General features: G+C 42.8%; 1 protein-coding gene across 1 annotated transcript in view; it reads left to right on the forward strand.

Moving 5' to 3' along the window:
* LOC126157624 (damage-control phosphatase ARMT1-like) overlaps positions 1-27,419 on the forward strand; it is a 140,558-nt gene that overhangs the window by 16,166 nt on the left and 96,973 nt on the right. The window contains exon 2 of the mRNA XM_049916388.1: positions 16,976-17,254. Coding sequence (XP_049772345.1) covers positions 16,976-17,254 — 279 coding nt within the window. The remainder of the gene's footprint in view (positions 1-16,975; positions 17,255-27,419) is intronic.

Genomic DNA, 27,419 nt, shown 5'->3' on the forward strand with positions numbered 1-27,419 from the left:
GGTGTTTCAGTGCTCTGTCAAATTCTTCATGCAGTATCACATCTCCCATTTCATCTTCTGCTACGTCCTATTCCATTTCCATAACATTGCCCTCAAGTACATCGCCCTTGTTTAGACCCTCTATACAGGGTAAAGAGAAATTCGTGCACTCGAGCTTCCCAGCTCCTCACATGTCAGGGATAAAAAAAAAATTCTGTGACAAAATTTCGTCTGGAGAGTACATCCGTCAGAAAAAGGACATTAAAGACTGGCAGTCTGGCAACACCTCAACCACATGTAAGGTAACTATTTCTGTCAGCCCACAGTACTTACGCTGTGCAGTTGGTGCAGTGGATAGAGTTTTGGGTTAGTATGCAGGAATGTAGGAGGTCGAAGGTTCGATCCTGGGTTGGGACGCATTTTTTCATTTGCTAATTTAATTCTGATATTTCATACTGTAATATACACCGTTTCTTAGGTCACAACATTCTGTAATGCTGAACATAACAAATACGTTGTTAGACAGATAGGAAATAGACAGTTGAAACAAATTACCTGTCACAGAACAGAACAACTACTAAAACAATATCAATTTCGGGATGCTAAAGATGATATCACAGTACAATAACAGAACATCTACTTGTCATTTGTACTACATGTAATTAACAACTCAGGTGTCGTACATAAGCAACCAGTGACAATAATAATGTCTATATTAATGACCGCATGACCTTCACAACAGAATATGTTGTCTTTAGATGCTCAAAGAGACCTCCCTGCACGTCCAAACAGTGCGCAACCTGCCGGATCATACCGCTCTGGACTCTTCACAGCAAAACTGCTTCCACAGTAACAAGAGCAGCGTGAACACGCACTACCAATTCCTCCACATTCGTCGGCGGAATAGAGTACACGTGCTCCTTCAGGTGTCCCCACAGGAATAAATCCAGGGGATTTAGGTCAGGTGAACGCGGTGGCCCTACAACTAGACCTCCACGTCTGAGCCATTTCCCTGGAAATGTTCGCACATTAACTCCAGAGTGTGGAGGTACACCACTATGCTGGAACCATATCCTCTGCCAAACATGTAGTGGTACATCTTACAGCGCATCAGGCAGATAGTTTGAGAGATATGTATGATACCTATGTGCAGTCAACCGGTCAGGCAAAATGGAGGTGCAAAACATCTGTCGCTCAATATTCCGGCCGAGACGTTGGTATCCACAGTCGTGGGTGACGTGCAGCTTAACCTCACATCAATGGTGGGGACTGTGCATATTGAAGAAACCCTCACGAGCGAATGCTCCTTCATCCGACGATATTATGGTGTTCACGACGTCATCGTTGGCTTCCTATTGTAGTTGGAACCATTCACAGAATTGCATCCGCTGATGGCGGTCTGCAGGATGCAGGTGTTGCGTGAAAGCATAATGATAGGGGTGCAGCCCATGCTCGTGCAGCACGTTAACGACGGTGTGTTGCGAAACACGCAGCTGCCTTGGTACACTACGTGTACTTCGCTGAGGTTCTTGATGTATGACCTCCAGAATAGCTTCCTCAGTATTTGGAGTACGGCGAGTCTGTGAACGACCTCTGTCACGCGACAGTGGTAGGAGAGAACCGGACTCCAAAAGGCACAACTCCAGACAACGGAATACATTTTTATCTCAATGGCGTTGACGAGGATATCTAGAAGCTTATTCACGAGTGGCAACACCAGTCCTGTTATCAGATGCAGGGACCAGAAGCATGTCGACACATTCGTCATTTGTGTATGCCGTATATCTGCCACACTAGTTTAGAGGTTTACAATGAGAAAATTCGATACATGTATGCACGTGCATTGGAGTCTGTCACGGGCGCGTTACTGCGCTCGCAGCTAGTCCCTGTCTGGTGGATAGCGCATACAGTATAAACACGCCGTCAGTACTGCGCACTGTCCCATCTAACGCGCAATACCCCTCTGACAGATACTGTTCTGCATGATTCATCCCAACATCGCTAATTATGAAATGTACGGTTTAAAATTACATTGTTTCCCTCATGGTAATAGACGTCATGTTTCCACAATCCCATCGCTAGAATAATAATAATAATAATAATAATAATAATGCATTGAGATACGCGCTAAACAGCATGCAGTTACCAGACGCAATGTTGAAAGGCATAATTAGTGGGACAATGGTGATAACACATACAAATAGTAACCGAGTTTAGACATGATTCGCAAAGCACATTGCTAGTCCTACTGGTAATGTAAGGCACTAACGAAAAGTAATGGACCTGAACAAGGTAAGAATAATAGTTAGTACTAATCTGTGGGGCCATTGAGGGAGGTTACAAAGAAAACAGGTTTCACAACTAGTAGATGAAGTGGAAAGGGCTTCTTTCATAGCTGACCAATCTGACATTTCTACGATTGTAGTACGTAAGTGCAAATGTTCTCTAGAGGACCAGCTGTAATTCCTGTTGACGATTAAGATGCCAGATACCGTACCAATTCGACTACATTTACCAAATAAAAAACATATGCCTCAACGCGGGATCGAACTGTCGACGTCCTGCATGCTAAGCCAAAACTCTATCCACTACAGCAACAGAATAACATGAACAACCACCGCTGACAGAGGTACTTCTCATACAGTGTTGCCAGATTGCCACTCCTTAGCGTCCTTTTTCTGCCGGATGTACTCAAAATGGTTCAAATGGTTCTGAGCACTATGGGACTTAACTGCTGTGGTCATCAGTCCCCTAGAACTTAGAACTACTTAAACCTAACTAACCTAAGGACATCACACACATCTATGCCCGAGGCAGGATTCGAAACTGCGACCGTAGCGGTCACGCGGTACCAGACTGTAGCGCCTAGAACCGCACGGCCACTCCGGCCGGCCGGATGTACTCAGACGAAATTATGTGAGAGACTTTCCTTTATCGCTGGCATGTGAAGAGTCGCACTGCGAAGCCCGAGTGCGCGAACTTCGCTTCACCCTGTATACTCCTTCCACCTTCCTGCTTTCCTTCTTTACTTAGGACTGGTTTTCCATCTGAGCTCTTGATATTCATACAAGTGGTTCTCTTTTCTCCAAAGTTCTCTTTGATTTTCCTGTAGGCAGTATCTATCTTACCCCTAGTGATACATGCTTCTAAATCCTTACATTTGTCCTCTAGCCATCCCGGCCTAGCCATTTTGCACTTCCTGTCTCTCATTTTTGAATCTTTTGTATTCCTTTTTGCCTGCTTCATTTACTACATTTTTATATTTCCTCCTTTCATCAATTAAATTCACTATCTCCTCTGTTACCCATAGGTTTCTACTACCCCTCATTTTTTTACCTACTTGATCCTCTGCTCCCTTCACTATTTCATTTCTCAAAGCTTCCCATTCTCCTTTACTGTATCTCTTCCCCCTGTTCTTGTCAATCGTTACCTAATGCTCTCTCTGAAATTCTCTACAGCCTCTAGTTCTTTCAGTTTATCCAGGTCCCATCTCTTAAATTCCTACCTTTTTGCAGTTTCTTCAGTTTTAGTCTACAATTCATAACCAATAAATTGTGGTTAGAGTCCACATCTACCCTTGGAAATGTCTTACATTTTAAAACCAGGTTACTAAATCTCTGTTACCATTATGTAATCTGTTTACAGCCTTCCAGTGTCTCCAGGCCTCTTCCATATATACCACCTTCTTTCATGATTCTTAAAACAAGTGTTAGCTATGATTAAGTTATGCTCTGTGCAAAATTCTATCAAGCAGCTTCCTCTTTCATTCCTTAACCCCAGTCCATATTCACCTACTACTTTCCCCTCTCTTCCGTTTCCTACTATTGAATTCCAGTCCCCAATGACTGTTAAATTTTCGTCTCCCTTAACTATCTGAATAATTTCCCTTATTGCATCATACATTTCTTCAATCTATTCATTTGCGGAGCTAGTTATATAAATTTGTACTACTGTGGTAGGCGTGGGCTTCGTGTCTATCTTGGCTACAATAATGCGCTCACTATGCTGTTCTTAGTAGCTTATACGTGTTCCTATTTTTATTAATTATTAAACCTACTCTTGCATTACCATTATTTGATTTTCTATTTATAACCCTGCATTCACATGACCAGAAGTCTTGTTCCTCCTGCCACCGAACTTCACTAATTCCTACTATACCTAACTTTTAACTATCCATTTCCCTTTTTAAATTTTCTAACCTACCTTCACAAATAAGGGATCTGGCATTCCACGTTTCGATTCATAGAACGCCAGTTTTGTTTCTGCTGATAACGACGTCCTCCTGAGTGGTCTCCGCCCGGAGATTGGAGTTGGGGACTATTTCACCTCCGAAATACGCCACCATCATTTAAACATACAGTATATCTATATGCCCTCGGGAAAGATTACAGCTATACTGTCCCCTTGCTTTCAGCCATTCGCAGTACCAGCACAGCAAGGCCGTTTTGGTTGATGCTACAAGGTCAGATCAGTCAACCATCCAGACTGTTACCCCTGCAACTGCTGAAAAGGCTGCTGCCCCTCTTCAGGAACCACACGTTTGCCTGGCCTCTCAACACATATCCTCCGTTGTGATGCCTATGTGTATCGCTGAGGCGACTACTGTGTATACAACAGCATCAGCAGCAAAAAGCCTGATGGAACTTTGACATTACTTACTAAGCCATCGGACAGCATACCGAATCGTATGCAGAAAAACTGCATGCAACAGAAAGCCGCCTTCTCTGCAGCTTCGCGCGACTACACTCGTGAACAAGCAGGAACGACGTATATAAAATTACAAGAATAGAACCGCTACAGTTTCGACTTAGAAACTTAGAGCGAGATACGGCAGGCATCAGTTGCAAAATCGGTGCAGACATGGAAGATACAATTACAGAGGAACCACCACGGCAAAGACGCTCCAAATTCAAATACCGGTACATGTAACCCGCACGCACTGTAGCACGAAATACGACACACACATACCTATGGTTGCCAGATTGTATAAAATAAAAAAATGGTGTGACAACTCATTATTTGTTTACAACAATGTTTTCAAAACTAAAATACACATGTTGTTGTTGTGGTCTTCAGTCCAGAGACTGGTTTGATGCAGCTCTCCATGCTACTCTATCCTGAGCAAGCTTCTTCATCTCCCAGTACCTACTGAAGACTACATCCTTCTGATCTGCTTAGTGTACTCATCTCTTGGTACCCCTCTACGATTTTTACCCTCCACGATGCCCCCCAGTACTAAATTGGTGATCTCTTGATGCCTCAGAACATGTCCTACCAACCGATCCCTTCTCCTAGTCAAGTTGTGCCACAAACTCCTCTTCTCCCCAATTCTATTCAAAACCTCCTCATTAGTTATGTGATCTACCCATCTAATCTTCAGCATTCTTCTGTAGCACCACATTTCGGAAGCTTCTATTGTATTCTTGTCTAAAGTATTTATCGTCCACGTTTCACTTCCATACATGGCTACACTCCATACAAATACTTTCAGAAACGACTTCCTAACACTTAAATCAATACTCGATGTTAACAAATTTCTCCTCTTCTGAAACGCTTTCCTTGCCATTGCCAGTCTACATTTTATATCCTCTCTACTTCGACCATCATGAGTTATTTTGCTCCCCAAATAGCAAAACTCTTTTACTGCTTTAAGTGTCTCATTTCCTAATCTAATTCCCTCAGCATCACCCAACTTAATTCGACTATATTCCATTATCCTTGTTTTGCTTTTGTTGATGTTCATCTTATACCCTCCTTTCAAGACACTGTCCATTCCGTTCAACTGCGCTTCCAAGTCCTTTGCTGTCTCTGACAGATTTACAATGTCATCGGCGAACCTCAATGTTTTTATTTCTTCTCCATGGATTTTAATACCTACTCCGAACTTTTCTTTTGTTTCCTTTACTGCTTGCTCAATATACAGATTGAATAACATTGGGGAGAGGCTACAACCCTGTCTCACTCCCTTCCCAACCACTGCTTCCCTTTCATGCCCATCGACTCTTTATAACTGCCATCTGGTGTCTGTACAAACTGTAAATAGCCTTTCGCTCCCTGTATTTTACTCCTGCTACCTTCAGAATTTGAAAGAGAGTATTCCAGTCAACATTGTCAAAAGCTTTCTCTAAGTCTACAAATGCTAGAAATGTAGGTTTGCCTTTCCTTAATCTTTCTTATAAGATAAGTCGTAGGGTTAGTATTGCCTCACGTCTTCAACATTTCTACAGAATCCAAATTGATCTTTCCCGAGGTCGGCTTCTACCAGTTTTTCCATTCGTCTGTAAAGAATTCCCGTTAGTATTTTGCAGCTGTGACTTATTAAACTGATAGTTCGGTAATTTTCACATCTGTTCACACCTGCTTTCTTTGGGATTGGAATTATTATATTCCTCTTGAAGTCTGAGAGTATTTCGCCTGTCTCATACATCTTGCTCACCAGATGGTAGAGTTATATCAGGACTGGCTCTCCCAAGGCCGTCAGTAGTTCTAATGGAATGTTGTCTACTCCCGGGGCCTTGTTTCGACGCAGTTCTTTCAGTGCTCTGTCAAACTATTCACGCAGTATCGTATCTCCCATTTCGTCTTCGTCTACATTTTCTTCCATTTCCATAACATTGTCCTCAAGTACATCGCCCTTGTATAGACCCTCTATATACTCCTTCCACCTTTTAGCTTTCTCTTCTTTGCTTAGAACTGGGTTTCCATTGCATGGGGGCTTAATTAAATATTTAAATACTATGCAAATAATTTTTACTGTCTGTCCAGTTTCGCAGTCTCGTAACCGGTTGGCCCTGAGTAGTATTAGTACGCAATCTGACTGCATAAAATAACAACAAACAATGAAACAAAACTTCCGTTAACACAATTAATTAATTAAGTCCCCAGCAACTATAAAACCCACAAAACAACAAAGCACAAGTGTAACTGTTCTGTGTGGAAGTGTGATTCAACGTACACATCTGGCACGGTTCTTCCTCAATAAGACCAGAAATTTTAAATACCATTTACAATGAATTAATTAAATAAAACTGAAATACTATAATTGCACATAGAAACCACAATACAGTCTGATACAAGAACACGAGCCAGATGCTTGTTGACTGAACCTGTTACCAAGAGGCATTATTGTTTAAGACTTTGAAATAATAAAAAAAAAGGAATTTTTTTTACCTTCATATATATTGACGAAAAGTACACTCTAGTCCATCAAAGCAATATGACAACACCTGAACAAGCACTCTCCATGGGATATTCTCAACAACGACACGCTACTGCAACATCTCCACAAGCACTCTCTACCACCGCTTCTCGACAAGCACTGTCCACGACGACTTCACGACAAGCACTGCCTACCACCGCTTCTGAACAACTACTACCTGTGGAGGCGACTGAATAATACTCTCTGGCGCAATCTCTGGCGCTGTGACTCAGTGTAGCCACCTTTCACCATCTGAGCTCTTGATATTCATACAAGTGGTTCTCTTTTCTCCAAAACTCTCTTTAATTTTCCTATAGGCAGTATCTATATTACCCCTCGTGAGATAAGCCTCTACATCCTTACATTTGTCCTCTAGCCATCCCTGCTTAGCCATTTTGCACTTCTTGTCGATCTCATTTTTGAGACGATTGTATTCCCTTCTGCCTGCTTCACTTACTGCATTTTTGTATTTTCTCCTTTCATCAATTAAATTCAGTATCTCTTCTGTTACTCAAGGATTTCTACTAGCCTCGTCTTTTTACCTACTTGATCCTCTGCTGCCTTTACTATTTCATCTCTCAAAGCTACCCATTCTCCTTATACTGTATTTCTTTCCCCCATTCCTGTCAATTGTTCCCTTATGCTCTCCCCGAAACTCTCTACAACCTCTGGTTCTTTCAGTTTATCCAGGCCCCATCTCCTTAAATTCCCACCATTTTGCAGTTCTTCAGTTTTAATCTGCAGTTCATAACCAATAGATTGTGGTCAGAGTCCACATCTGACGCTGGAAATGCCTTATAATTTAAAACCTGGTTCCTAAATCTCTGTCTTACCATTATATAATCTATCTGAAACCTCTTAGTATCTCCAGGGTTCTTCCATGTATACAACATTCTTTCATGATTGTTGAACCACGTGTTAGCTATGATTAAGTTATGCTCTGTGCAAAATTCTACCAGGCGGCTTCCTCTTTAATTTCTTAGCCCCAATCCATATTCACCTTCTACGTTCCTTCTCTTCCTTTTCCTACTGTCGAATTCCAGTCACCCATGACTATTAAATTTTCGTCTCCCTTCACTACCTGAATAATTTCTTTTATCTCATCATACATCTCATCAATTTCTTCATCATCTGCAGAGCTAGTTGGCATATAAACTTGTACTACTGTAGTAGGCGTGGGCTTCGTGTCTATCTTGGCCACAATAATGCGTTCAATATGCTGTTTGTAGTAGCTTACCCGCACTCCTATTTTTTTTATTCATTATTAAACCTACTCCTGCATTATCCCTATTTGATTTTGTATTTATAACCCTGTATTCACCTGACCAAAAGTCTTGTTCCTCCTGCCACCGAACTTCACTAATTCCCACTATATCTAACTTTAATCTATCCATTTCCCTTTTTAAATTTTCTAATCTACCTGCCCGATTAAGGGATCTGACATTCCACGCTCCGATTCGTAGAACGCCAGTTTTCTTTCTCCTGATAATGACGTCCTCCTGAGTAGCCCCTCCCGGAGATCTGAATGGGGGACTACTTTACCTCCAGAATATGTTACCCAAGAGGACGCCATCATCATTTAATCATACAGTAAAGCTGCATGCCCTCGGGAAAAATTATGGCTGTAGTTTCCCCTCGCTGTCAGCCGTTCGCAAGGCCGTTTTGGTTAGTGTTACAAAAAATGGTTCAAATGGCTCTGAGCACTATGGGACTTAACATCTGTGGTCATCAGTCCCCTAGAACTTAGAACTACTTAAATCTAACTAACCTAAGGACATCACACACATCCATGCCCGAGGCAGGATTCGAACCTGCGACCATAGTAGTCGCACGGTTCCGTACTGAGCGCCTGAACCGCTAGACCACCGCGGCCGGCGTTAGTGTTACAAGGCCAGATCAGTCAATCATCCAGACTGTTGCCCCTGCAACTACTGAAAAGGCTGCTGCCCCTCTTCAGGAACCACACGTGTGTCTGGCCTCTCAACAGATACCCCTCCATTGTGGTTGCACCTACGGTACGGCTATCTGTGTCGTTGAGGCACGCAAGCCTCCCCACCAACGGCAAGGTTCATGGTTCATGGGGGGAGAATACACATGTATCACACAAAAAGTTACATAGCCCCTTCATACATTTAAAAGAGTGCATAAAATATTAATTGTGCAGAAGTACACAGGTAAAGAACATAAACAGTGCATATTTTATCATTTTCAACAGATGGTCAGTCAGATTAGCACTGATCTTTTTTGATTTCACTAAACATTTTTTATCAACTGGATATCACTCTTCTGCGGGGGAGTCTTTGATGGATCTTCTTTACCAAATATTTTTAGTTTGAAATTGATCTGCTAGTGAGGACTAACGGATTAAGAACACACTCCGACGTAAGCTTGAAACAGACTGGAGATGCTAGACAAACTAAAACACTATCGTTGGTTTTTGCTTTGGTTTGGAAATGAAGCGTTGCCGCCCTTCAAGCAATTCAACGTAACTAGAGAAACTATAACAAAGCCATTTTTTAAGAAGAAAAGTTTTAAGAATTCACGAGTAACGAAGACGCCTGCAGCAACAGGGCACAAAAAAATTCAACGATAACAAGTGAAAATTTGAGCCAGACCGGGGCTCGAACCCGTTTTTCCTGCTGTATATGAGTACTCGCCTTAACTGCCTTTTATTTATTTATTTTTTAATTTTTTTAAATCTCATTTTGTTCACTTTTGTTCGTTGAATCTGCTCGGGGCGGACGTCGTAATACATCCGTTTAAGTTCGTTGTTGATCGATGAACCCAGTTTTTTTTTTTTTTTTTTTTTTTTTATTACAGAGGACAGCTAACCCTCTGACCGAACACGCTGAGCTACCGTACCGGCGTTACTGCCTCGGCTATTCTAATATGCTTGAGACGGAAACCTACCTCCGAACTTGTCACACGCCAGTAGCGTCGACTGTTCATTAACCCCTCGGTTCGCAGCTTTTGACTAAATCTAGCAAGAGTTCGGACGTTGTGTGCATCCACACTGAAGTGACCGTGAGCTGTCTATGGTCATCGATGTTACCATATACAGGGTGTTACAAAAATGTACGGCCAAACTTTCAGGAAACATTCCTCACACACAAAGAAAGAAAATATGTTATGTGGACATGTGTCCGGAAACGGTTACTTTCCATATTAGAGCTCATTTTATTACTTCTCTTCAAATCACATTAATCATGGAATGGAAACACACAGCAACAGAATCGCTGATAACCACGCAGTTGAGCGCCCCACAACCCAAACCCAAACAGCAACAGAACGTACCAACGTGACTTCAAACACTTTGTTACAGGAAATGTTCAAAATGTCCTCCGTTAGCGAGGATACATGCATCCACCCTCCGTCGCATGGAATCCCTGATGCGCTGATGCAGCCCTGGAGAATGACGTATTGTATCACAGCCGTCCACAATACGAGCACGAAGAGTCTCTACATTTGGTACTGGGGTTGCGTAGACAAGAGCTTTCAAATGCCCCCATAAAAGAAAGTCAAGAGGGTTGAGGTCAGGAGAGCGTGGGGGCCATGGAATTGGTCCGCCTCTACCAATCCATCGGTCACCGAATCTGTCGTTGAGAAGCGTACGAACGTGCATGAACCACATGTTGTGTCGTACTTGTAAAGGCACATGTTCTAGCAGCACAGGTAGAGTATCCCGTACGAATTCATGATAACGTGCTCCAGTGTGCGTAGGTGGAAGAACATGGGGCCCAATCAAGACATCACCAACAAACGTTCACAGAAAATCTGTGTTGATGACGTGATTGCACAATTGCTTGCGGATTGTCTTCAGCCCACACATGTTGATGGTGAAAATTTACAATTTGATCACGTTGGAATGAAGCCTCATCCGTAAAGAGAACATTTGCACTGAAATGAGGATTGACACATTGTTGGATGAACCATTCGCAGAAGTGTACCCGTGGAGGCCAATCAGCTGCTGATAGTGCCTGCACACGCTGTACATGGTACGGAAACAACTGGTTCTCCCGTAGCACTCTCCATACAGTGAAGTGGTCAACGTTACCTTGTACAGCAGCAACTTCTCTGACGCTGACATTAGGGTTATCGTCAACTGCACGAAGAATTGCCTCGTCCATTGCAGGTGTCCTCGTCGTTCTAGGTCTTCCCCAGTCGCGAGTCATAGGCTGGAATGTTCCGTGATAAGACACCGATCAATTGCTTCGAACGTCTTCCTGTCGGGACACCTTCGTTCTGCAAAACTGTCTCGATACAAACGTACCGCGTCACGGCTATTGCCCCGTGCTAATCCATACATCAAATGGGCATCTGCCAACTCCGCATTTGTAAACATTGCACTGACTGCAAAACCACGTTCGTGATGACACTAACCTGTTGATGCTACGTACTGATGTGCTTGATGCTAGTACTGTAGAGCAATGAGTCGCATGTCAACACCAGCACCGAAGTCAACATTACCTTCCTTCAATTGGGTCAACTGGTGGTGAATCGAGGAAGTACAGTACGTACTGACGAAACTAAAATGAGCTCTAACATGGAAATTAAGCGTTTCCGGACACATGTCCACATAATATCTTTTCTTTATTTGTGTGTGAGGAATGTTTCCTGAAAGTTTGGCCGTACCTTTTTGTGACACCCTGTATATATCCGACCACACACACACACACACACACACACGCAGAGAGAGAGAGAGAGAACAATAAAAACATGGTGAGAACAGTTTATCCCTTTATACCTGTCCACACACCCACCACTCGGGCCTGCAGTGAACAAGGGACAATTAGTGGGGGTAGGGGGCAGTTGTGGAGGAAAGTGCTGTCGCTGCAACAGCTGGATGAAGTCGGCGAGACGGGTCGATGAAACATTCTGCCACTTAGACACAATCATCCGACTGAAAAGCAGACAACAATTAAATCGACAGCAGTGCCGTAAGGACGTGAAAGTTATTTGGACGTATCTCGCCCAAGGGAAACTACATATAGAAACACATATACAAATGTACCGTATAACACCGGAAGCTCTTAGACTCTAGAGGCTACTATAGTTCAATTCTTTTATCTTGGCGGCTCGCGCATGCCCGCCCAGACGCGGGAGATTGCTGCGTTGCCAGTTGCACACGACGCACGCGCCAATTGAAGCAGCGCCATAGTATAGCATAGTTCGCAAGCTTACGTTTAGGAGGGAGCGCGCAGTTCATGAAGTAAAGCCACCACGGCCGCATTAACCCTTTCGCTGCTACCAAGACGTGCTCCCTGCATTCCGCGCTGTGCGCGTTTTTGTCACTGCACTGCTCGCCTGTGCAGACACATCGTGTTCCGACTGCTTTGACACTCTCATCAATCGATTCCACAAAAACTATTTGGCCCAGAAATTAGATTTTTACACATCTTCTTGACTGATACCTTCCCCCCATAAATGACTTAATTTTGTTTCGATGTTCAACGCAGTTATTATGCAGCATTAAATATAGTAAACCATTGCACGAAATTTTGAAGAGTTTGCAGAGGTAAAATTCCATGGAGTATACTTTCCGTATGGTCGATTTTAGTTGCCACAATGTTGAGAATGAAATGTGGACAAGATACCTAAATTTCATATAAAATTTACTGTATAACAATAGCTCATTTAAGTACCACATAGGTGACGTATGTAATATTGAGAAATATTCCGTATTTCGCGACTGTAACAAAAGTTTTATTTACACTGAGCACGTTTGGCTTTATTTTAAAGCACTTCAATCAATCAAAAGGAAGTAGACAAAATACATTAAACAAAACTGTGGACTTACAAAAACATTAGGACTTGAATATACCGTCTATCAGTGAAGTGCTCTGAGCTATGTCAAATATAATTTTTGTGTGTGGCACACACAAACATCATTTATTTGCTAAAACACTGATCTGCCAACACAAACGTTGAATATTGTGTTACCGCAGCACAAAACTACGAAAGGTGACTTGGCAATGGAGGAGACAAAATACTGTCCACTGAAGATCCTTCAAAAGAGAGAAACGCGTCTGGTATAAATAAGTCCCTTATTACAGTTGCAGAAGAGGAAATATTTCAGTACCATTGGTAAAACTGCGGCTGTGGAACAAAAACAAGAAAGAGAACATGAGTACCATTGTGTATGTGCCATACCTTTCCTTGATTGAAGTGCTTTAAAATATAGCCAAACGCGTCCAGTGTAAATAATACTTTTATTACAGTCGCGAAAGACGGAATATTTCTCAATATTACATACGACATCTATGTCGTGCTTAAATTAAATGAGATATTGTTATACAGTATTCTCAACATTGTGGCAACTAAAATCGACCATATGGAAAGTATACGCTATGGACTTTCTACCTCTGCAAACTCTTCAAAATTTCGTGCAAAGGTTTACTACATTTAATGCTGCATAATAACTGCGTTGAACATCAAAACAAAATTAAGTCATTTATGGGGGGAAGGTATCAGTCAAGAAGACGTGTAAAAATCAAATTTTTGGGCCAAATAGTTTTTGTGAAATCGAATGATAAGTGTGTCAAAGCATTGGGAACACCATGTGTCTGCACAGGTGAGCAGTGCAGTGATGACAAAATCGCGCACAGCACAGAATGCGGCGAGCACGTGTCTGCAGCAGCGAAAGGGTTAATGAAGAGACAAAGCACTAGAAATTTCAAAAAATTGCATTCAAATGAATATAATTCGTGAAGTAAGGCACTTCGATATTGTTTTTAAATAATGAAAATATTTACACACCCCACAAGGTTTGAACTCATAACCTTTCGTGTAGTAGCCCAACACCTTAACCGTTACACTAACGCACTTTGTCGGACATTAGAATGCCATGAGTGAGTACATAGTACCATGAGAACTATAACACGTCATGCAAAATACTGACAAACACTGTTGGTATGACTATGAATTACTCACGCTTCGTCGAAGTACAATAGGAAATAAACAATTACCGCTGTTCTTTATTGCGAAAAAGCGGTTCGTGAGAGTAATACAAACACCTTTCCTTGCTATCGCCTGAAGTAGGAATCTTATTGCTTGTTTGGTTTAATTAATTAATAGAATATGAAGCAATTGGTATAAAGAATGCTTTCTCCAAACTTTCTATAAAAGAATGTCTGCTATCAAGACATTGCTTTTGTTCTATTACTTTATTTATGACTGAACGTTTCTAAAACTGAAGACACTCGTCCATGCTCTGCACTGCAGTCGAGATGTGGCAACGTCGTTCTCTGTTCATTGGCTGACTGTGTTTTGTGACGTCAGATGCGCAGAACGAACCTAAACTCGGCCGCCAACATAAATGACGCGCACTTTAGCAGATGCTGCTGTTGTATACGGATAAGTTGTAATGATAAAAAATTATAGTGAAACGCAGTAGATCCTGGAGAGGGTTAACGACAGATGCAGGGTTTGACGGTTGACACTCAACATAAAGAAAAGTAACGTATTCCTCATACATAGGCAGAGAGACTTGTTGTTTGATTACACAGTTTGCCGAAAAAGTACTGAGTGTATCTAGGAACAACCACATAAAACTAATCACAGGAAAGTGGATCCCAGAGTGAGGTTGATTGGCTACATCTTCAGGAAGCGTATTCCACCCACAAAGGTGGTAGCTTCCGAAACCATCGTTCGACTGACATTTTGCAGTAATGCTTATTTGGAGGGATGGTAGGAGCAGAAGCTATCATTAATGGCTTGGTCTTGAACGGACTGATCTTGAAACACCACTGATTGCACCAAGAGGTAAACTGGTTGAATGTATTGATCTTGAGGCGCCACTCGTTGCACAAAGAGGTAGATCAGTTGATGTGAGATAAAGGTCTCGATAGGATTTCTGGAAGGCGATGTCGTTGGTATGCTGAAAGAAGTATCCAGGAGGAGTTTAGGTACATCAGCACTGCAAAAATCTCATTACAGTTTTTTGTACTTTTAATTGGCTTTTGCCCTGAAGACAGAGCAGACTGTTTGATTCTTGACCTACAGTAAAGTAATAGCTCAGTTAAATACCAGGTGAGTTGATATTGGGGCAGAGGGAGCCCCATTTCTAGATAGTTTGGGAGGGGAGTTCCAGTTCCAGCATTTGCAACCAAGAGAAACATTCTGGAATATAGTTCATAACCAGATGATAACTATTTTAATTTGATTCTGGGAAAATGTATCTCAGATAACAATATGTATGTGCAGGTGTGTGTGTCGAGTAAAGTCGGCAACTTCCTGCACACGTGCAATGTACCTACGGCATCTCTTATTACAGCGCCCACAGAGGCAAAGAATCAGTCGTCCTGCCTGCACTCCATGCGAGAATGAAACCCTAATACACTGAAGCGCCAAAGAAACTGGTATAAGAATGCTTTCTCAAATACAGAGATAGGTAAACAGGCAGAATACGGCGCTGAGGTTGGAGACGTCTGTATAAACAAGTGTCTGGCGCAATTAGTAGATCGGTTACTGCTGCTACAATGGCAGGTTATCAAGATTTAAGTGAGTTTCAATGTGGTATTATAATCGGTGCACGATCGATGGGACGCAGCATCTCCGAGGTAGTGATGAAGTGGGGATTTTCCCCATATGACAATTTCACAAGTGTACCGTGAATATCAGGAATCCGGCAAAATATCAAATCTCCGACATCACTGCTACCAGAAAAAGATCCTGAAAGAAAGGGGCCAATGACGACTGAGAAGCGTGACAGAAGTGCAGCCCTTCTTCAAATTGCTGCATATTTCAGTGTTGGGCCGTCAACAAGTTTCAGCGAGTGAACTATTCAACGAAACATCATCGATATGGGCATTCGGAGCCGAAGGCGCACTTGTGTACCCTTGACGACTGCACGACACAGAGCTTTACGCCTCGCCTGGGCCCATAAAAAAAAAAAAAAGGTTCAAATGGCTCTGAGCAATATGGGACTTAACATCCGAGGTCATCAGTCCCCTAGAACGAACTACTTAAACCTAACTAACCTAAGGGCATCACACACATTCATGCCCGAGGCAGGATTCGAAACTGCAACCGTAGCGGTCGCGCGGTTCCAGACTGACGCGCCTAGAACCGCTCGGCCACAGCGGCCGTCTGAGCCCATCAACACCGACATTGGACTGTTGATGACTGCAAACATGTTGTCTTGTCGGACGAATCTCGTTTCAAATGTATCGAGCGGATGGACGTGTACAGTTATGGAGACAGCCTTATGAATCTATGGACTGTGCATGTCAACAGTAGTCTGTTCAAGCTGGTGGAGGCTCTGTAATGGTGTGTAGGTCGTATTCAGTTGGAGTGATATGGGATCCCTGATACGTCTTTGTAAGACTCTGACAGGTGACATACGTAAGCATCCTGTCTTGATCACCTGCCTCCATCTGTGTACATTGCGCATTTCGACGGACTTGGGCAGTACCAGCAGGACAATGCGACACCCCAAACGTCCAGAATTGCTACACAGTGGCTCCAGGAACACTCTTCTGAGTTCAGACACTTCCGCTAGCCACCAAACTTCCCAGACATGAACATTATTCAGCATGTCTGGGATGCCCTGCAACGTGCTGTTCGGAAGAGATCCCTAGCCTCTAGTGTTCTTATGGATTTATCGACAGCCCTGCAGGATTCACAGTTTCTATTCCCTCCGGCACTACTTCAGACGTTAGTTGAGTCCATGCCACGTCGTGTTGCGGCACTTCTGCGTGCTCGCTGGGTCACCAGTTTCTTTGGCTCTTCAGTGTGTGTGGAAGGTCTAGCCCGCCGGTTGTAGATTAGGGATTCGGACAGAGCGGGTCGGTGCGTCAGTTGTCGCAGCTGCTGGAGGAGATGCGCGGTGACGCGTCGTGGCCGCAGCTGACGTCGACGGCGGGCGACGCGGCGCTGTGGAACAAGCTGCTGCGCGCGGCGGGCTGCGCCTGCTCGCGCCACTGGCTGACGGCGCCCTGGATCGTGGCCGAGTCCTACATGTACCGCCGCGTACGCCAGGCCGCCGAGGCCTCCGCGCTCGCGGACCCCGCGCAGCCGCCCGACCCCTTCCTGCCCGTCAAGCAGAAGACGTTCGCCGCCGGCTTGCCCGCCATACAGGTGAGCCACTCTGCCCCGACGACGTATACTTCAGCCGCCCTCACGAGGGATGTAACACCCTGAAGTGGACGTCGAGCTGTAAGTGTTTTGTGACGTTACTTCCTGTTATTTATGCGTACGGAACCATTTGAAGTGGAATGATCATATAAAATTGATTGTTGGTTATGCGGGTGCCAGGTTGAGATTCATTGGTTCAAAAATGGCTCTGAGCGCTGTGGGACTTAACTTCTGAGGTCATCAGTCCCCTAGAACTTAGAACTACTTGAACCTAACTAACCTAAGGACATTACACACATCCATGCCCGAGGCAGGATTCGAACCTGCGACCGTAGCGGTCACGCGGTTCCAGACTGTAGCGCCTAGAACCGCACGGCCATCTCGGCCGGCAGATTCATTGGGAGAGTCCATCAACGAAGGACGTGGTTTACAAAACACTCTTTCGACCTATACTTGAGTATTGCTCATCAATGTGGGATCCGTACCAGGTCAGGTTGACAGAGAAGATAGAGAAGATCCAAAGAAGAGCGGCGCGTTTCGTCACAGGGTTATTTGGTCAGCGTGATAGTGCTACGGAGATGTTTAGCAAACTCAAGAGGCAGACTCTGCAAGAGAGGTAATGACAATGGCACGTGAAGTGCCCTCCGCCACACACCGTTAGGTGGCTTGCATTTTGATAAATGTAGATGTAGATGTATTTCATGCCGAGGAGGCACTGCCTCGCGTGAAACACAGAATATGTTGTGTGATATTTCGGCAATGTGCTATGAAACGTTGAAGCAATAACAAAAATGGTTCAAATGGCTCTGAGCACTTTGGGACTCAACTGCTGAGGTCATTAGTCCCCTAGAACTTAGAACTAGTTAAACCTAACTAACCTAAGGACATCACAAACATCCATGCCCGAGGCAGGATTCGAACCTGCGACCGTAGCGGTCTTGCGGTTCCAGACTGCAGCGCCTTTAACCGCACGGCCACTTCGGCCGGCGAAGCAATAACAGGCAAGGACGCTCTCTACGCTACAAACAGAACTTGGAAGGCGCCGATTTTGGTTTTGTCGTTTTCATTTGAAGCCCACATTGCAATTTACATTGCATGAATATATGCTGTCTCAAAGCACTAACACATTTACAGTCTCTCGAAAACGTTGTTGTTGGTATGATTTATAGTCATAAAATCATGGGACGCATGATACTAGCGGTTAAAGAATTTTTGTATTTAGTTCTTTTGGTGTAATGCCTTGCATGCTGTGAAAATGTGCAAGGCAGCGGCACATTGAACATTTATCAAAACATTTGCACCTTGCTGTATCCAGAATACTTTGTTCTTCACCTTCGCGCAATTTCTTGTTAATTTAACAGAAATATTTTATGTACGTTTCGGTGTTATGTACACTACTGGCCATTAAAATTGCTACACCACGAAGATGACGTGCTACACATGCGAAATTTAACCGGCAGGAAGAAGATGCTGTGATATGTAAATGATTAGCATTTCAGAGCATTTACACAAGGTTGGCGCCGGTGGCGACACCTACAACCTGCTGACATGAGGAAAGTTTCCAACCGATTTCTCATACACAAACAGCAGTTGACCGGCGTTGCCTGGTGAAACGTTGTTATGATGCCTCGTGTAAGGAGGAGAAATGCGTACCATCACGTTTCCGACTTTGATAAAGGTCGGATTGTAGCCTATCGCGATTGCGGTTTATCGTATCGCGACATTGCTGCTCGCGTTGGTCGATATCCAGTGACTGTTAGCAGAATATGGAATCGGCGGGTTCAGGAGGGTAATACGGAACGCCGTGCTGGATCCCAACGGCCTCGTATCACTAACAGTCGAGATGACAGGCATCTTATCCGCATGGCTATATCGGATCGTGCAGCCACGTCTCGATCCCTGAGTTAACAGCTGGGGAGGTTTCCAAGACAACAACCATCTGCACAAACAGTTCGACTACGTTTGCAGCAGCATAGACTATCAACTCGGAGACTGTGGCTGCGGTTACCCTTGACGCTGCATCACAGACAGGAGCGCCTGCCATGGTGTACTCAACGACGAACCTGGGTGCACGAATGGCAAAACGTCATTTTTTCGGATGAATCCAGGTTCTGTTTACAGCATCATGATGGTCGCATCCGTGTTTGGCGACATGGTATGGGGTGCCATTGGTTACACGTATCGGTCACCTCTTGTTCGTATTGACGGCACTTTGAACAGTGGACGTTACATTTCAGATGTGTTACGACCCGTGGCTACCCTTCATTCGATCCCTGCGAAAGCCTACATTTGAGCATGTTGCAGGTCCTGTACGGGCCTTTCTGGATACAGAAAATGTGCGACTGCTGCCCTGGCCAGCACATTCTCCAGATCTCTCACCAATTGAAAACTTCTGGTCAATGGTGGCCGAGCAACTGGCTCGTCACAATACGCCAGTCACTACTCTTGATGAACTGTGATATCGCGTTGAAGCTGCATGGGCAGCTGTACCTGTACACGCCATCCAAGCTATGTTTGACTCAATGCCCAGGCGTATCAAGGCCGTTATCACGGCCAGAGGTGGTTGTTCTGGGTACTGATTTCTCAGGATCTATGCACCCAAATTGCGTGAAAATGTAATCACATGTCAATTCTAGTATAATATATTTGTCCAATGAATACCCGTTTATCATCTGCATTTCTTCTTGGTGTAGCAATTTTAATGGCCAGTAGTGTATATAGGGTGGACCATAATAACGTCTAAAAACCTTCAAAGCGATGTAGATGACGCTGAGACAAGTAATTTAATGTAAGACATACGGGGCCACAAATGTCGGGAAACACCCCAACATTCAATGACAAATGTCTTACTTGTGACGTCACCAGATATACGTCACGACACATGCAGCGGTTGAGCCCATTGGTCTGTCGCACCTGATCATCCCAACCCAAGTTCAGCACATGGGGCTCGGGCTTCGAGTCTTGCGTCTGGCAGGCACTGTTTTTTTCATTGCGTTAGACAGTTACGTTTTTACATTTAGGTAGGATTTATTATTTTGTTTACCGGTCTGGCAATCTCGGCTGGTTTAACCTACCGTACTACGTCACAAGTAAATGAGTATAAGCTTTAGAATTTCGTCGATACCATTAAATGACCTACTTTTTCTTTACTAAATAAGTTCTTTAACCATCTAAAAGTGGAGAAAAGGAAAGAAACACAGCGGGGACAGTAATTTTGTAACTTCTACGTTTACAGTAGATCACATTTACAAAAGGTGTTCGATATTTAGACCGTTGCGTAGCATTTTGTACCACTGCCACCTACCGGTGAGTGTAGGATTGATAAGTCCAACAGTTGGGGCGAGGTATGTCGTAGATGACGTCATACGTTCAACATTTGTCATCCACTTTTGGGATGGTTCCCGATAGTTGCAACCCCACGTGACTCATATTACGTTACTTTTGGCTGCAGCGTCTATGTCGCTTCAGATGTTTTAACTGTTAATAAGAAAAAACCCTGCATATTAAGTACGCTTTCTTTCAGAAGTAAGTTTGTTACATTTTATGAACATTCAAGGCAACATTGATCATTGGACAGCAACATTGCTTTCTACATCGCTGTCTGATTCAATAGAAATTCAGTATTTATTTATTCATCCAAATAATGTTCTGGAATTTGTAATTCAAAATTCTTTTATAAATGGTATTCATGATAGTGCACACTCATGCCCACACACACACAAACGCAGACGCTCTCTCTCTCTCTCTCTCTCTCTCTCTCTCTCTCTCTCTCTCTCACACACACACACACACACACACACACAGGTATGCTTATAAGTAGTTTATAAAATGTAACAGCAACATAGCATTGAATTTTTTCCCCTCTTTTTGCTGTATCTACAACAAACTTGCGCTACTTCCAGTAGGTTATTTTTCACTTTATTGTTTCGAGTCTTGTATTTCACATGTTCAAAAATTTCTTCTACTGGACAGAAACAGTGATCAAGCAAGAACGCCCTTAAGGTTACACTACAAAATGAAATGATGAAATAATTTTTTATGTTGTGTGGAAGGGGGCGGGCTGGCAAAACGGTAATATGCTGCTATACAGCCTACAGCAAAGTTAAAAAACATAATGAGAATAGAAACAAACAAGAAAAGCAGGCGATAAAACGGTGACATTGTAAAAAACTGTAAAATGGCGGTAAGTTGTGGAATTTAAAATATAAAAACACTGCGGTGACGATGCGGATGAAGACACGCAAGAAGTAGACAGACACAATTAAAAAACACGGCTACAGTCTGGTTTCTGTTTGCAAGAGATAAAAAACACAACTTGCGACAGTATGGCGGCTGTTCGCAACACTTACAGGGGACGCACAACACTGAACACTCACTTATAACAGCACTATACAGGGGACACGACGGCAGATAGATGGGGGAAGGGAGGGGAGGACCTGGACCTATGAGGGTGAAAAGGGGGGAGGAGAGGAAAAGAAAAAAGGGGGAGCCGATGGAGGATAGCCAACGGCGTTAATACGTTGCTTCCAGAACACGGCATTACGAGCCTGATCCTGACCGAATCTGTCTTGCATATTAATGGCTAGGGTTGGTTAGCCAGCCAGCCTGAAGGTGGTTTTATATGGTTTTCCACATGCCATTAGATGAATACCAGCTGGTACCCACCTCAGATACACACTAGATAAACATTTCGGATACGTTCTCTCATTTGCTCAAGAGATTCACTCTAGACACTGATAAGTGGGATTCATAGATTCTATGCAGGGGGTGGGTAGAGGGGTGAATGAAAGTATAACCGCAACCATACATGTTTAGTCTCTTTAAACCGATAATCAACATCAGCGACAAATGTGCCATTGATTTATCTGTACGTCCGCAATTTTCTGTAACATGTTCTATGATATTGATCAGGTTTTCTGTGATGAACACAACGTGTTTGGAGGCATCGCGCTACTACGGCACCTTGTCTCGAAAATATAGTCCCGTAGACATAAGTGCGAAACTGCAGAAATGGCGGTAGCCAGCGACTTGCGTGTTTTCTGTTCCAGTCGGTAGACAGTATCAGAATGCTGTACCAAGAACACAGTGTACACACTCTGTAGTCACTCGTGATACTTCCGACAGTGCAACTCTCTGAGCACTGGACGAAATAGCAGACATTAGCTCATGCGCCTCTCTGAGAGAACATTACTTTACTGTTTTAGAAGAGTATCAATCCGTAACGAATCCACGGTTTTTGGATTCTGATATTTGATGGAGAAACTGTTTCAAGAAAATCCCTATGGCCGTGGACTCGTTAGGAAAAACCACTGATGTTCAGAGTCTTTCACCAGGTAAATATATGGAATTACAGCATGATCCACACCACAAGGGATTTGCAACTGTAAAGAATTATGGCTTGATGTCTCACTCTTTCAAGCTCTAAAAGATGCACAATTTCAAAACTCCAGGAATCTTCCTATGTTACCCCCCAGGGCTGACGCAAAGAATTTAAAAAAAAATTTGGAAAATGAAGAAAATGGATGGATATGAGGTCACTCCAAAAGAAATGCAGAACTTTTTTGAGATACTCCATTTAATTTAAATATCTTCGATGTTTTTCAAGCATGTTGATGCGTTTTTGACAAACAAACTGCCATTTTCCACATAATATCCGTCTCTTTCAACGGCCTTATGCTACTGTGTAATTAAAATCCGCACATCTGCACAGTAGAAATAAGGAGTAGCAAGTTTGAGCCACTGTTTAGCAGTCTTCACAAGGGAGACATCATCTTTAAATCTCGTTCTGCGAAAGGATTCCTTCAGTTCACCACAGAAGTGGTAGTCACACGGTACCAGATCAATCCTGTAGGGTGGGTGTTTCAATATTCTCCACTTAAGTTTTGTGATCTCGGTAGTGGTGTTGTCACGCAACAGGGAAACATTGTGGTATTGCAGATGTTGTCGAACGCGACACATTTGAGGCTTGCCATATATGCAACAGAACTGATAGTGGTTCCGTGTGGCATGATATCCACGACCAACAGTCCTTCTGAATAAAAAAATAAAACAGTAGCTGCCACATTTCCTGCTGAAGACGCAATTTTGAATTTCATCTTCTTTGGCTAGTTTGCATGATGCCATTCCATCGATCACTTTTTCGCCTCTGATTCAATGAGAGCACCCAGGTTTCATCTCCTGTCACAGTTCTCGTAAGGAAGTCATCTCCAGAATTGTCGTACTGTTGTAAAAGTTCGCTACACTCTGTCTTCTTTGTTTTTTGTGAGCGTCAGTCAACATTCGCAGAACCCACATGGCGCCAGTCATTTTCAGCCTTTGCCGTCCATTCGGATTGACAGTTCGTTCATTGTTATGCATTTACCATCCAAACCCAGATTGTGCAAAAACTGCACATTGTGAGGAGTCTGTGCAGTGCTCGATCTGCCTCTGCGCAGAAGGTGCCAAGTATAGGAGTGATCTGCTTGCCCAACGACTAATAGTACTGCGATCACTAGTGTCATCCTTGTAGATCTCCTTCAGTTTCCTCTAAATGTTTGTCACTGTCTTGTTCTCATGATACAGGAACTCTAAAACATCACGTTGCTTCAGATGCAAATCAAGTGTAGCACCCGCTTTGACGGAGCTTTGCGACAACGCTACTTTCGGAAACAAGTTTAAACTTGAATGTAAGCGAGAATAATGTTTCTGTCATCTCTGCGAATAGCGTAAATGTAGACCAGACTTTGAATTTTTGGAAAAAAATGTTTACCATTGCATTTGGTGAGATGGTTATATATAACGCAGGTTTTCCACAGAAAATCTCTTCAGTGTCCCAGCACTGAGGCAGTGATGATGCCAGTAGAGGCTCAGTGGGAGAAAGAAATCAGAATTCCTGGAAATGATGACATCAGTATCAGCTTTCCCACGATCGCTAGCATCCAGCACTGTGCAATGACGTATCATTATTATTACAGCGCTAGCAGAACTATTGTTGTCTGAGCCACCACAACAGCCGCAATAATCCACAGCACAATGTGCGACATGGAAGTGGTCACAGCAGCGCCTTGTACGTCAATTTTATTTGGATCTTCAAGCATGGCGAAGATTGTCTGTTGCCGTAATTGCTGGTTGTAACTAAATATATCCCATAACTAGCGGTTTTATTTTCAACCGTACCAAGAGACACACACTGACCTGGCGTAATTTGATGCACATGTCATCGTTACACTGGCGTAACAAACTACACCAGCATTTTTACGCCAGTATAACTTTCTACACTGGCGTATACGCCGTATACACCATAAATACATGACGAAGTGGGCTCATTGCTCGCTCCTTTGCCTTTGAGATACATAGAGGCTATTGCAGTGCTCATGACAGTTTTGCACTGCTACGTGGTGCACTTCTCCACACCTCTGTGTTCTGCCGGGGTTGCGTGAATCAGCATAGAGCTCCAGCAATTCACAATGAACACAAGGTGCCTAGAGCAGCAATGGAATTGCATGATTTCCTATAAAAGCCTTTAATCTTCAAGTACACACTCGCTGCTAAGATAACAATGAATACTGTATTTTAGTGTCAAAGATAATGACATTATTCATTATACTAAAACCTAAAAATTTACTGCTATCGATGAACTGTTCAAACAGTTGCATGAGGGATCTCAAACACTGAATATGTCAACATGGATATCAACAAGACAGTTGTCATATAAGTATTAGTACTAATTATGAATAAAAAAGTTTCATCAATAATATATAACATGTTTAATAATTTGTTGTCCTAACAGATAATGACCCATCGCCACAGCAGTTGCCCAACATAGAAATAATATTGTATAACCATATCTACATTTTAAACAAATATGGTACTAGACGTTTCCATGGAGGTGTGATGTTGAATCATGGATTCTACCCAGCGGGGGCATTTGAAAACCCATGATTACCCCTGGATGAGCAGAATTGTCTGTGTGGTGCTTCAATGCAGATTTCTGCTTTGTTTCATGGAAAAATACTCTCCCTGTCTGTTATACTGAGTGAACCTACAATCTCTGCAGACTTCCCATGAAAAGTTAAAATATGTAATGACAGAGCATGCACACATGTACAGGAACACACCTTTAAAAATTTAATGCTTACTGGCTAAGCAGGTTCTCTAAGTTGTGGAGCAATTTGCTGGATACAGCACATAAAACTTGTCAACCACCAAAGGAAACCACCATCCAACTCTACAACTCACGCTGTGGATAGACACAAGTGGAAATACATGAAGCAGTTGTGCCAGATATAGGCACAAAACTACACATTTACTTAATTATTTTCAATTATCCAGCTATATGTAAGATTTTACAAAATAAAAGAAGCCTGTAGGAGCTATAACATGTGTGAATTTAGTATTTCTCTATAACACCTCCAATAGAGTATGGTAAATGAAAGTCATCACCTGTAGATGAAACATCGTCGTCACAAGGGTCTTCCAGTAAGTGACTGGTCCTGCAATGATACCAGAAACCAGAGAAAAAGAGGAATGGTCCACTACTTCCTGATAATGTAAGTGCTTAGATTGTCAGGCCATTTGATTCGGTGTACACTAACCTCATTCTACCGCTGTTAACACATGCTGAAGGTATTCACTTCGATCATGCATATGTATTTTCAAAACCGCTATTTCAGCATAGATATTAACTATTACCGAAAATGCTGCATGGCACTCATTCAATAACAGACCAAACATTTAGTGAAAACAGTTATATTCCTCCACCTGAGAAAGTAAAACCAAACAGTGTATTCATATTTGATAACATCATGGTAGAATACCAGGATCTGGTACACAAATGCTTTTGATTTGGTCATCATACGAAAGTAGATGTATTTTATTTGAGTCATACATACTCAAGGACTCCAAAAGAGTTGTTAAGGGACAAAGCAGATCTTATGATCTTATTATTGCATTCAAATAGGACAGTATAAATTTAAAATGTATTTACCAAGCCCCTGTAAGAGCCAAGATGACATTCATAGAATTTGTCAGGATATACACCAATACTGGATCACATGCAATAAAGCTTTCTGGTGGTTGATAAAACAGAAGATTGAATGATGACTGATACAGACGGAACTTCTAGGAGTTTCTACTTAGTAGGTTGTGCACCAATACACAACTATATCAGTATATACATTGTGGACTATCGATAAATTTGTATGTGTGTCATACACTCGTTCTGAGAGCTCGGAGAACACGTGACAATAAATCAATAGAAAAATCAAGAAAGTTGACGACAAAATAATGGAACTGGAACGTTTTATTGAGGCAGTAGCTGGAAAAGAGGAGATGTCGAATGACAGAATTGAAGAAGGGGAGATGTCGAATGACAGAATTGAAGAAGTGAATGGAAGGCCAATGGATATTCTCAGTTTTATCGATGCAATAAATATAGAAGTTAAATCCCGTCACCACCAATAGTTTCAAAGTTGTGTACCACCACATTACTGTCTCAGCATACAATAAAATGATGGTGACAAAGCATAAAGTTACTGAAGTGTGAACAGCTAGTCATCAGAAACTATGACTGGTACGATTAGGACAGTTACAATGAGAACAGTCTCTCTCAGAAATGTTTAAACCAGTAACAGGAAGTCTAAAAAGGCTCTCACAAACTATGGATGGAGGTAGAAAAGCAGAAGAGGAAAGAAACACTTTTACCGATTACATTAACAAACACACTGATAGAGAGTTAGATAACACATATGAGGTTAGCAAGGTTGAGCATTCTAGGTACTGTAAGTCATCCCATAAAAAAGGAGAGTGAGATAGAAGCTAAAGGGTTTTTTAATTTTTTAAGAATTGAGAAAATTTCTGTGTAATTTGTGCTTATCAACTGCGTGAAAAGGTGTTTCGGTTAAACACAAGAAGCACCCTATAATAGCTGAGAAACTCAGTAAGAAAGGGACAGTAAATAGACAGATTATAATACCATCACACTCAGTGTTAGATGTTCACATTCCATCTGAGAGGACGGTTTCTAACAGCAGCAACAAGTTCAAGAGTTCCAAGAAGATCGACAACAACAAAAAGGCACCAGACAAAAATGATAATTATTTATGGTAAAGCCACTTGCTTCACAATAGGAGGAAGCAAACATGCATCAGACGTCTCCTATTTCCACACACCAGACAGAAAATCGTATTTG

This window comes from Schistocerca cancellata, chromosome 2, assembly GCF_023864275.1.
Source record: "Schistocerca cancellata isolate TAMUIC-IGC-003103 chromosome 2, iqSchCanc2.1, whole genome shotgun sequence".
In the NCBI taxonomy this organism is placed as follows: domain Eukaryota; kingdom Metazoa; phylum Arthropoda; class Insecta; order Orthoptera; family Acrididae; genus Schistocerca; species Schistocerca cancellata.